The sequence below is a fragment of the Zalophus californianus genome, chromosome 4, assembly GCF_009762305.2.
Source record: "Zalophus californianus isolate mZalCal1 chromosome 4, mZalCal1.pri.v2, whole genome shotgun sequence".
In the NCBI taxonomy this organism is placed as follows: Eukaryota; Metazoa; Chordata; class Mammalia; order Carnivora; family Otariidae; genus Zalophus; species Zalophus californianus.
Genome location: NC_045598.1, coordinates 43,274,924 through 43,288,024, shown reverse-complemented (window position 1 = coordinate 43,288,024; position 13,101 = coordinate 43,274,924). Strand labels below are relative to the sequence as shown.

The following is a 13,101-nucleotide window of genomic DNA, read 5'->3' as shown; positions in this document are numbered from 1 at the left end:
CATCATGAACTTTTTGTTTTCCTCTGATAATATCAAACCTGACAATGTCCTACTTAATATATACTACGCAGAACTGATGTAGTATCTGAATGTAGATCACACCGTTAGGACATAACATTATAATATTAGTTGCATGCTTATCCATCTTCCTTGACTCTGAGCTTGAAGGCAAGAACTAAGTCTTAGTCACCATCTGTGTCTTAGGTAGTAGTCACCTTTGCATTATTAGCAAGCACAGTGCCTGGTCCTTAGTTGGTATCTAAAAAAAATTTTTTTTAAGATTTTTTTTATTTATTAGAGCACAAGCAGGGGAGTGGCAGAGGGAGAGGGAGAAGCAGACTCCCCACTGAGCAGGGAGCCCATGTGGGGCTTGATCCCAGGACCCTGGGATCATGACCTGAGCTGAAGGCAGACGCTTAACTGACTGAGCCACCCAGGTGCCCTGGTATCTAAAAATTTTGATGGATGTAGCTCCTCCTCAACTCTGTTAATATAATCTAAGATTGTATTCCTTTACCTTTGGGGGCAAATACAATACACTCTTGCCTTATAGTGTGACTTTGTAATGAGCCAAACCTATATGTTTTACACATCTAGATCAAGGGTCAGCAAACTTTTTCTGTAAAGGGCCAGATAATAAATATTTTAGATTTTATGAACCTTATAGTCTATCATAGCAACTGTGTCACTATAACACAAAAGTAGCCATCAACTACTTTGTATAGTATTTATACGTGTATATATGGATGACCATGGCCAAGTTCCAATAAAACTATTTATGGATACTGAAGTATGGATTTCATATAATTTCATATAATCTTCATGTGTCACAAAATATTATTTTAATTTTAAAAGTATCTTAAAATAAAAAGCATTCTTAACTCATGGGCCATACAAAAACAGGTGGCAGGCTAGATTTAGCTCATAAGCAGTAGTTTGCCAACCCCAATCAAGACCAATCTTTGTGTGATTGACTTTTTAAGCCTGAGTCTAGGCCTTTATTGTTATTCTTATTAAATATACTATTCATCATATCCCATCTTTCTTTCTTGCTCAGATCTTTGTGTGCTAATTCTGTCATCTAGCATATTAGCTGACATCCCAGCTTTGTGTCATCTGCAAAATTGATAAGAATACTTTTTCTATCTTTAATTAATAAAAATGTTGAATGGCATAAGGACAGAGGTCTTCCACAGTTCATTTTGTTCCATTAATCATCATTCTTTGAGCATAGCCATTCAAAGAGTTATAAAAATTTACCTAAAGTACTGCCTGTCACCCAACCTACATTTCTCCATCTGGTCCATATGGAATCTTAAGAAGCTTTGTCTGAAATTTTGTTGAAATATTCAGAACATGTCCCTAATTGGTACTAACTCTATCAAACAGCAAAAAGAAATGTGTAGGTTTGGCATAACCTTTGTGAACCAATGTTACTGCTGCTTTCTATTTTACTACTATCTTGTTTATGTTTTCAGGGCTATCATTTTATATATTTTATATATATCATTTTACATATATTTTATATTTAATGAAATTTAATAATTTTAGAATTTTGTTGAGAATTAACATCGAGGTTCATCAATCTGTATTTCTAGGAATTTACCATGTTTCTTCAAACTAAGTACTAACAATGTTCATCTAACACTAGTTCTCGAGTATCAATAGTATTAAATGCAAGAAAAAAGCCAAGAGAAGAGGCACAAATAGAAAATGTTAGAATACATGCCTTTTTTCTTGACCAGTCTTACCATGGCTTTTAACACTATCATGCTAGATGTTAAAATTACAATAAAAATGAACTTTATGCCAATAAATATAAAAATTAAGAAGAAATAGGTAATATTTCTACAAAATATAAATTTCAAAATTGACCTAAGATGGTGTAGAAAACCTGAAAAGAACAGTTGAATTTGAAATAGTAAAAAAAAATCTATCTACAAAGATTTTACCAGGTTTACAGGATCAAATAACCTCTCTCTTTTACAAATTGCTCCAACAACTAGACAAGGGGGAAGCTCTGTAACTTATTTATGTTGGGAGTACAATCTTGATTATAAAACCAGATACTGAGTCCATTGTGCATCCAACTCTTGATTTCTGCTCAGGTCATGATCTCAAGGTTGTGAGATCAAACCCCCCTCCCGCCCCCCGTTGGCCCCGCACTCAGCTCAGAGCTGCTTGTCTCTTTCCCTCTGCCCCCTCTACCCCATATAGCTGAAAATTTTCCAATTTTTTGTAGAGTGTGTTCACTGAAAACAAATACTTTCAGCTTTTGTTTGCCTGAAAATGCCTATATTTTGCTTTCACTTGCAAAGGATATTTTTGCTGGATGTAGAATTCTGTATTTTGTCTGTTAGCACTTTAAAGATGTCATTCCACTGACTTTTGGCTTCCATTGTTTCTGATGAGAAGACAATTTTTATTCTTGTTCTTAGCTAAACGTAATGTGTTTTTTGCTTTGACTACTTTTAATTTATCTTTTCTTTAATTTTCAGTGATTGACTAAGATGTGTCTAAGTGGGGTTTTCTTTGTAGTGTTTATCCAAGTTAGGGTTCAAGAGCTTCTTGGATCTTGGGTTTATGTCTTTCATAGACTTTGGAAAATTTTCAGCTGTATCTGTTCAGATTTTTCTTCTAAGCTACTCCTTTTCTCTTCTCCTTATGTATTACATGTATTACATATATTTCTGAATAGTTTGATAGTGTTTCACAGGTATCTGATGCTCTGTTCTGCTACTTTCATTTTTTCTCTATGTTTCATTTTGGATCATTTCTGTTGACCTATGTTTAAGTTTACTGGCCCATTCTTATGTTGAGTCCAGTCTGATGCTAAGCCCATGTAATGAATGCTTTATTTGAGATGCTATACTTTTCAGTTCTGGAATTTTCATTTTGTTCTTTTTTAGAGTTTCCATTTCTCTGCTAAAATTCCCTTTCTATTCACCCATTTTGTCCATCTTTTCACTAAATTATCTAACAGATTCATAGTAGCTATCTTTGCTAATTCCAATACTTGGATCATCTATAGATCTGCTGAAGTGACTTTGTACATTGGATGTTGTGTTTAAAAGAATAATAGACACTGAAGTAGAAAATGACTTTTCCCAGAGAGAACTCACCATTTTCTTTGCCCCACAGCCAGGATAAGGGGCAGATCACTTCAGTCCACCTAGGAATTGGACTGACTGGTAGTTTTATTTAAATAGTTTCAGTTTACCTCTGATTTCAAATATTTGGGAGTGAGATCAGTTCCCTCCATCAGGGGTTTGGGATCTAAGTACCCAAGATCAAAGAAATCTTTCTTTGCTTTTCAGTTCATACACCCAGTTTCCTGTGAAGCTCCACTTAGGGGATGGTTTCTTTGATCTTATTAGGGTTTGAGATGGGTTGGGGCTGGGTTATAATTTTACTTCACTTTACTTAGTTGCACTTTAACTCTGTGACACAGCAATATGGCTAAGTCTCAAAAACGTAATGGGTGATAGAAACCAGATACAAATGAGTACAAGCTATATGATTCTATGTATATAAATTTCAGGCAAAATTAATCTGTTAGAAATAAGGACCATGCTTATGTTGGGGAGGAGGGAGGGAAGTGATTGGGAGGGGGCATGCAGAGAACTTCTCAAGTGCTGGTAATATTCTATTTCTTTACCTTGGGTGGTGATTACCTGGGTGTGTTAACTTTGTGAAGATTTATCGCTCTATATAATTCTGATTTGTGTTCTTTTCTTTATGTATGTTATAGTTCAGTAATAAAAAAAAGTGCGTGGGGGTGGGGAAATGCACAAGAAAACAAAGTTAAAAAGAAAAATCAAGCTACAGAGTAGTAGAAGATACATGCAACACATATAACAAAGGATTTGTATCCAGAATGTTTTATTTTAAAAATTCCTACAAACCAAAAAGAAAAAGACAAAAAAATTTTAAAAAGCACCCCAATTTCACACCAATGAGATGGGCTAAAGCCAAAATATCTAATAATACCAAGTTGGTGAGAGTAGGAGGAAGCAGAAACTCTCAAACACTGCAGATGGTAGTGTAAATTGTTAAAATTTCAAGATCAAATTGATCAATTACTGACTTGAAGATATGCTGATTCTAAGTTTCTGCAGTTTTACTTCTGTAAAGAAAGATACTCTTATCATAAAGACTTCCCTCCCACAAATGATAAGGATACATACACAAAGGTATACATTTCAAATTTGTTTATAATAGCAAAAAATTGGAAACACCTAAATATTTATCATTAGAGAAATGGAGAAATACCTGACAGCAGTTAAAGTGAATAAAGTAGGTTTACATGTATCAACATGATAAAAACTTGAAAACATAATATTGAATGAAAAAAGCAAGTAGTATAAGGATATATATGGCGAGAAATCATCTAAGTTTTAAAAGGACAGTACATATCGTTTATGGATATGTATATGATAAAAGTATAAAATATAGTAAAGAGATATTCATAAACTTCAGAATAGCTATTACCTCTGGACAAGGAAGGAAATGGGCAAAAATGTTAACATTTATTAAATCCAGGCAGTGGGTACATAGTTGTTTAGTATATGTGATACTCTCTGTGCTTTGTCTATTATTTATTTGAAATAGTTTCATTTTTTTAAAAAGTTAGCCGGAGGCCAGGGTATGAGGCGTATTGGAAGCCTTCCTCCTTTTTCCAAACACTCTTTTGTCTTTTAATTCTTTATAGATACAGCTTCCACAGTCACTTTGCATCTATATATTGGTTTGTGTCCTGTCACCACCAGATCAAGGAGGAGGGTGGGTGAGATCTGATAGAATCTTCTCTCGCCTTCTCTGTCTAATCCACCAAGGTCCTTATCTTTTCAGGATATTTTTATTAAACTTGAAATATTACCATACAGTAGAAATGTCTTTAAATCCATGACCCAAATGACTGGTATAGATTTAAAAATAAGCAAAGTTTGTCTTCTCTCTTATTTTACATTCTGCTTCAAAAAATAATGATGGTAAGGTATTTTTTAGCATGTGAATAATATTATTTGCTATTTCAGTTGATAAATGTATGGATAAACAGTCACGTGGGGCACCTGGGTGGCTCAGTTGGTTGAGCATCTGACTCTTGATTTCACAGTCATGGGTTCAAGCCCCGAGTTGGGCTCTGTGCTGGGCATGGAGCCTACTTTAAAAAAGAAAAAATAAAACCAATCACGAAAACATCTTTATATGCTCCAGATTTTTTTTTAAATTTCAGAAATATAACGATATAAATAATTTTATTAAATTTACCCATTAATTCGTGTGACCTTAGCCTGTTAACTGTTTCTCTATCATTATTGAGGACTTTTAATTTTAGAATCAGAAAAATGATGTCAGAGTAGTTAGTGTCTTGTTTTGTGGAGTAGAATAGTGGAAATAATCATTATCTTACAGATTATTCCTGGGGGAGGTTAGAAGTTTACTTACATAAATAAACATGTTAGAGTCCCTCCCACTTGTTGAATAGCTTGGTTGTTAAGCTGTGTGCTAGGCAACAGGCTTTCTCTCTCCCTTTTCTCGGATAAAGTTCAGAGAACCAAGAATTTGCTTTTGTTATTATTGTTTTATTTGCAGGTTAAACACTTTAAGATGAGAAAAATTAATCTGTGTTCGAGTTCTGAGGGGACCGAAGTGATTTTAGCTACATCAAGTGATGAAAAACACCCACCTGAAAATATTATTGATGGGTAAGAGTTACTATTTTTTCTTCCTTAAAGTCTTGATATTAGGTCAGTGAACCCCTTCAGTACTGGGACTATGCTTTACAACAACTAGAACTTTTAAACATAGTTTAATAAATGTTTGGTGAAGTATATTACTTGACGATATCCACCTTTGGTACCATTCCTGAAACAAATTCAGTTGTGCATATTTAGGTTTTTGATCCTTTTCTTTATAATTTTTAAACTGACCTTTTATACAAACAGTTTTTTAAGAAATGGTTTAACAAGGCAAAACTTTAAACAACAACTGTCTCATTTTAGGGAAGAGTACATTGTAATATCTGGTTGTGATTTTATTCCAAGTTTTTTTTAGTAAATAGGAAGAAAAACATTGTAATTTCTCATTATTGCCTATTTCCTTAGCGGTCTAAGCAACATTTTTGCTGAACTGAAGGCTTGACTTCCTGCTATCTACCTGCATTGTTTGGTTCTCAGTTTCTTGATTTCCTTCCAGTTTCCTCTCTTTACTGTGTTAGAGCTTATTCAAAGTAGAGATAAATATCATTCTTGGATTTTTAAATTCCAAGGAAAAATAGTTAATGGAAAAACTCCTTTTTTGATAGTTGTGACTATTTTATTACTCTCTTGATTTCTCTTTCTTGGTATCTGTACAATGACCAAAGTTTGATTCACAGAATCATATAATTTTAGAGCTGATTCAGACTTAGGAATTTATCTTATCTAAACCTTTCATTTTAGAGTTATGGTAAGAGAATTCTAAAGAGGTCAAGTACTAGTTTTAACTGCTGAAAGCAGAGCCAGTTATAACACAGATCTTGTGGTATTTTTGTGTTCTATTGTGAATTCCATGTATCTGGATAAAATTCTAGCAACTAACCTCTTCCTTTAAGCCTGATTGTTATCTCTTCTCTGACATCTGTCCCTTTGGCCTCATGTAGGATTACTTTACCTTTTCGTCAGACTCTAAAAGAATTTAGTATATGCATCTATTACCTTTTTATCCCTTTATTGTATAATTATTTATTATTTGTATCCTCTCTTAACTATGAATTCCTAGAAGTTAGAGACTATGACTTACTCATCTTTGACTCCTGAATGTCTTAAAATAGTTGTTGAGTAGCTTGTTGAATTAGATCATCAAATATCAGTCAAATTCAATTAATACTGGAAAGTAGCTGAGTATACACACACACAAACATACATCTATATATGTATATATGCATGTATTATTTTATATTCACATAGGGCTTTATCATTTCATAGATGTTATGTCATTTGACCCTCACCATAAGCTTGGGAAATAAGAGGCAAAATATATTAAAAATGTGTTTTCAACCTTATTTTAAAGATGAGGAAAGGATTATCGGAGGTAAAGATGACTCGTTCAAAATTACACAGAAAACCAAGTGGTGGAATCAAGATTAACCCCATGTCTTCTAACTCCCAGTTTGGGGTTCTTTGTATTATACTATGATAACTCAAACTTTAGGGTTTTTTTGTTTGTTTGTTTGTTTGTTTTAAAGATTTTATTTATTTATTTGACAGAGATAGACACAGCGAGAGAGGGAACACAAGCAGGGGGAGTGAGAGAGGGAGAAGCAGGCCTCCTGCTGAGCAGGGAGTCCGATGCGGGGCTCGATCCCAGGACCCTGGGATCATGACCTGAGCCGAAGGCAGACGCCCAATGACTGAGCCACCCAGGCGCCCCCAAACTTTAGGTTTGAATCCAAAACTTAACATCCGTTTTTTCACCTGTGCCTCTTAATCCTTCTTAGTTTGTTACTTCCTGAAATTCAGGTAATAGCTATTTATCCCACTCTGTCTCAGAGTAGAGAGATTAATGTGGGAACTGCTGTGATGATACACAGGTATAATGAGATTTACCTTAAGTTGTTTTCAGAAATAGAGATCTTTCTGGGGCACCTAGGTGGCTCAGTCGGTTAAGTATCTGACTTCTGGCTCAGGTCATGATCTCAGGGTCCTGGAATTGAGTCCCGCTTTGGGCTCCAGGCTCAGCAGGCAGTTTGCTTGTCCCTCTGTCCCTCCCCCACTATCTGTCTCCCCAGATAAATAAATTTTATTTATTTGTCTCTCCCTGTCTTTCTCCCAAATAAATAAATAAAATCTTTTTTAAAATTTTTAAAAAAAGAAATAGAGATCTTTCCAAAGATCAGTCCATATTAATGAATGATTAAGGACATAACATTTATATTGGACAAAACCCTTAGTACAGAAAATTCTATAGAATAAAAATAGTTACTGACCTGATAACAGAACACATCAGAGACTTTTAATGTATATGTATTTCCAACAAGTACAATTAGACTTTATATAGTAGTATTAAAAATTAATCTCTGCTCCTAAGTTGGTTTGTCTAAATGGAAGTAACTGTAGAATTATTTGGAGAAAACAATGCCATAAGATTGCCCCCATTAGATAGGTCTTCCAACTCTCAATTTCCTCAGAAATAAGAGTTAAAGAAAGTGATTATATTTCTGCTTGCCTTTGACTCTACTTTCGCCCTCAGGTATTTAATATGTCAATGAAAAGGAGAAAGGAAGTTCTACACTAGAATAAAAAATGAGTTAAGAGAAAAAGTAGAAGAGAGAGAATTAGTCCTTTCAGCATAATGTAGAATACTAGATTTACAGTTAAAATTCCTGGTTAAGTGAACTATATATATTACCTTGGACTAAAAGCATATGTGTTACTCTTTGAGCCTCACTTTTCTGATCTGAAAAATGGGGATAACACCACCTTCCCTGACTACCTCAGAGTTGTGAAAAAAATCACATGAGATAATAGATGTTAAATGGTTGTTAGCTCTAAAGCCTTATTTAAAAGAAAACTACTAGGACAGCTGGGTAGTGCAGTGGGTTAAGCATCAGATGCTTGATTTTGGCTCAGGTTGCGATCTCAGGGTCATGAAATCAAGCCCCGCATTGGGTTCCACGCTCAGTGCAGAGTCTGCTTGAAACTCTCCCTCTCCCTTTGCCCCTTCCCCCACCCCCACACTCTCACATGCGTGCTCTCTAAAATAAATAAATAAATCTTTAAAAGAAAACTACCATTTTTAAATTTTTTTATTTTTAAAGATTTTACTTATTTATTTGACAGAGACAGACACAGCAAGAGAGGGAACACAAGCAGGGGGAGTGGGAGAGGGGGAAGCAGGCTTCCTGCTGAGCAGGGAGCTGAACGCGGGGCTCGATCCCAGGACCCTGGGATCATGACCTGAGCCAAAGGCAGACGCTTAATGACTTAGCCACTGAGACGCCCTGAAAACTACCATTTTTATGACTTCATTATACCTAACTATGAGAATTCAGTTATATGTCGTTTAAAAATTTATTTATTTATGTATTTATTAAACTCCAGTATAATTAACATACAGTGTTATATTAGTTTCAGGTGTAAAATATAATAATTCATCAGTTCTGTACATTACTCAGTGCTCATCACAAGTATACTCTTAATCCCCTTCACCTATTTCATCCATCTCCCCACCCACCTCCCCTCTGGCAACTACCAGTTTGTTCCCTATATATGAGTCTGTTTTTTTTTTTTCATATTTGTTTAGTTTCTTAAATTCCACATATGAGTGAAATCATGTGGTATTTGTCTTTCTTTGACTAACTTATTTCACTTAGTGTTATACTCTTTATCTCCACCCATGTGTTGCAAATGACAAGATTTCATTCTTTTTTATGGCTGAGTATTATTCCACTGTATGTATACCACATCTTCTTTATCCATTCATCTATGGATGGACACTTCGGTTGCTTCCATATCTTGGCTATTGTAAATAATGCTGCAGTAAACATGGGGGTGCATATATCTTTTCAAATTTGTGTTTTCATTTTCTTTGGGTAAATACCCAGTGATGGAATTACTGGATCATATTGTGATTCTATTTTTAGGCTTTTGAGCAACCTCCATACTGTTTTCCACAGTAGCTGCACCAGTTTGCATTCCCACCAACAGTGTATGAGTATTCCTTTTTCTCCACATCCTTGCCAACACCTCTTGTTTCTTGTGTTGTTGATTTTAGCCATCCTAACAGGTGTGAGGTGATATCTCATTGTGGTTTTGACTTGCATTTCCCTGATGATTACTGATGTTGAGCATCTTTTCATGTGTCTGTTAGGCCATCTGTATGTCTTCTTTGGAGAAATGTCTGCTCGTCTTCTGCCCATTTTTAATTGGATTATTTGGGGGTTTTGCTGTTGAGTTGTATAAGTTCTTTCTATATTTTGGATATTAACCTCTTATTGGATATATCATTTGCTGATATCTTCTCCCACTCGGTAGATTGTCTTTTTATTTTGTTGATGGTTTCCTTCACTGTAAAAGCTTTTTATTTTGGTGTAGTCCCAATAGTTTAATTTTGCTTTTGTTTCCCTTGTCGGAGGGGATATATCTAGAAAAATGTTTCTATTACAGATGTTAAGACATTACTGCCTATGTTTTCTTCTAGGAATTTTATGGTTTCAGGTCTCACATTCAGGTCTTTAACCCATTTTGAGTTTATTTTTAGGTATGGTGTAATCAAGTGGTCCAGTTTCATTCTTTTGCATTTAGCTGACCAGTTTTCCCAACGCCATTTGTTGAAGAGACTCTCTTTTTCCCATTGCATATTCTTGCCTTTTTTTGTCATAGATTAATTGACTGTATACTCATATATGTCACTTTTTAAAGATTTTATTTATTTATTTTGAGAGAGAAAGAGAGTGTGTGACCAGGGGGAGGAGCAGAGGCAGAGGGAGAGAGAAAATCTTAAGCTGACGCCATGCTGAGCACAGAACCCAACATGGGGCTTGATCTCACCACCCTGAGATCATCACCTGAGCCCAAAGAGTCAGACGCTTAACCAACTGAGCCACCCAAGCCGCCCCTGCCCCATGTCATTTTTAAAACCAGTACATCTCTATATACTATTTGATGTTGTTATATTGGTCATGTTCATTAAAATCACCTGAGAAACAGAGGGCAGTTAAAAGTCATTTAAATAAATAAAACTTAAAACCATATAAATATAAATAAAAAATAAATTGTGAAATAGTAAGCATAGTATAAAAAATCCAGAATTGTGCGTTGGACCTGTATTGTTTTGTTTTGTTTTTGGTAACAGCCTTATTGACAGATAATTCACACAGTGTGCAATTTACCCATTTAAAATGTACAGTTTATTGGCTTCCAGCATATTTAGTTACGCAGTCATCTCCACAATCAATTTTAGGGCATTTCATTACCCCCAACAAAACCTTGCAACCCATTGCAGTCACCTTATATTTCCCCTATCGCCACCAACCCTAGGTGCTCACTAATCTACTTTATATCTCTATAGATTTGCCTGTTCAGAGATTTCACATAAATGGAATCATATATATGGTCTTTTGTGACTACCTTCTTTCATTTACATGTTTTCAGGGTTCACCCATGTTATAACACATCTCCGTGCTTCATTCCTTTTTATTGACAAATAATATTCCATTTCATGGATATAGCACATTTTATTTATCCATTCATTAGCTGGTGGATATTAGGTTATTTCTACTTTTTGGCTGAATGTTCTCCAATCTTATTAAAAAATGCCAAATTATAAATCCAAGAAATTCAGGAAACCTCAAGCAAGATACATACAAAGAGACTATACTGTAATCTGCTGAAAAATAAAAAAAATTTAAACAGCTGCAGAAAAAAATACATTAACTACAGGGGAACAGTAGTACCAGTGACAGCTGACTTTGCATCACAAATGGAATACAGGTGACAATGGAATAATATCTTAAATGCTGAAAAAGAAACAAAAAAACCCTGTCAACTCAGAATTCTGTATTTAGCTAATATATTCTTCATAAATGAGGATGAAATAGAGACATTTTATTCACCACAAGTAGACCTGTATCACAGGAAATGTTAAAGGAAGTTCTGCATGTTGAAGTGTTAATAATACTAGATGGAGATTTAAACCTACAGCAAGAAATTAAGTGCATTGGAAATGATAAATGTAAAAAAACTATTCTTTTTCTTTTAATTTTTAAAAAATTCAACTGACCACTTAATGGGGAAAAACACATTGTACTGTGGGATTTATTATGTATATATGTAATAAATGTTATATGTATAAATGTAAAATATATGAAAATAATGGCACAAAAACGGAGTTCAATGTAAATTTACTATCATGAGGTTCTTATGACCTTGAGAATAACCACACACACACATACACACACACACACACACACACACACACACACACACGAAGAAAATTAAATGGAATTTTAGCTTTTTTTATTCAGTCAAAAGTAGATAGAAAAGGAGAAATAGAACAAGAAAAAAATAGGGACAAATAGAAAATGAATAGCAAGATGGTAGACTTAAACCCAGCCATATCCATAATTATATTAAATGCCAATGGGCTAAACACTTCAATTAAATAATAGAAATTGACAGAAATTGTCAGACTGGGTAAAAATACAACACACAGGTATATACTCTGCAAGAGATGTACTTTAATTATAAAATCACAAATAGGTTGAAAATAAAAGGATGAAAAAGATGTATCCTATAAACAGTAAACATAAGAAAGTGGCTATATGGCTATATCCCTACCAGACAGAGTAGAATGTAAGATGAGGAGAATTCCAGAGATAAAGGGAACATTTTATAATGTTTGAGCATTCTTTCATCAGGAAGAGATAGTCTTCAGAATACATAAAGCAAAAACTGACAGATGAAAGAGAGAAATAAACAAATCCACAATCATAGGTGGAGATTTTAACACCTTTCAGTAATGATAAAGTAGCCAGACAAAGAACCTAAAGATACAGGTAGTAAAGACATTATAAAGATAGAATGATCTGTACAACAGTGTCAGTCACCTTGACTGAATTGACATTTATACAACACTATAATCAACAATGACACTTGGGGCGCCTGGGTGGCTCAGATGGTTAAGCGTCTGCCTTCAGCTCAGGTCATGATCCCAGAGTCCTGGGATCGGGTCCCGCATCGGGCTCCCTGCTCCTTGGGAGCCTGCTTCTCCCTCTGCCTCTCTCTCTCTCTCTCTCTGTCTCTCATGAATAAATAAATAAAATCTTTAAAAACAAACAAACAAACAATGACACTTGGAAGAAGTATACATTAAACATTCACTGAAATGTGCTGGACCATAAAGTCAATAAATTTCAAAAGATTGATACCTTAGGGAATATGTATTCAAAAAATTGGTACATGTGAGATGATGGATGTGTAAACTAACTTTATTATGGTCATGATTTCACGTAAACAAATCATCATGTTGTATACCTTAAACTTACACAACATTATATGTTGATTAAATTAAATTTAATTTAAATTAAAACTGGAGAAAAAAGAATTTGTTCTCTGACCA

General features: G+C 34.6%; 1 protein-coding gene across 7 annotated transcripts in view; it reads left to right on the top strand.

The window, feature by feature from the left end:
* The window catches only part of HSPB11 (heat shock protein family B (small) member 11), a 65,675-nt gene that overhangs the window by 2,600 nt on the left and 49,974 nt on the right, over positions 1–13,101 (top strand). For 6 of the 7 annotated variants that reach the window (XM_035727033.1, XM_027599632.2, XM_035727032.1 and 3 more), the window contains exon 2: positions 5,596–5,708. In XM_035727033.1, the coding sequence (XP_035582926.1) occupies positions 5,611–5,708 (98 nt within the window). In that variant the 5' untranslated portion in view covers positions 5,596–5,610. Of the gene's footprint in view, positions 1–4,490; positions 4,783–5,595; positions 5,709–13,101 lie in introns of those variants that run through there. The other variant, XM_035727030.1, reaches the window with a different exon arrangement.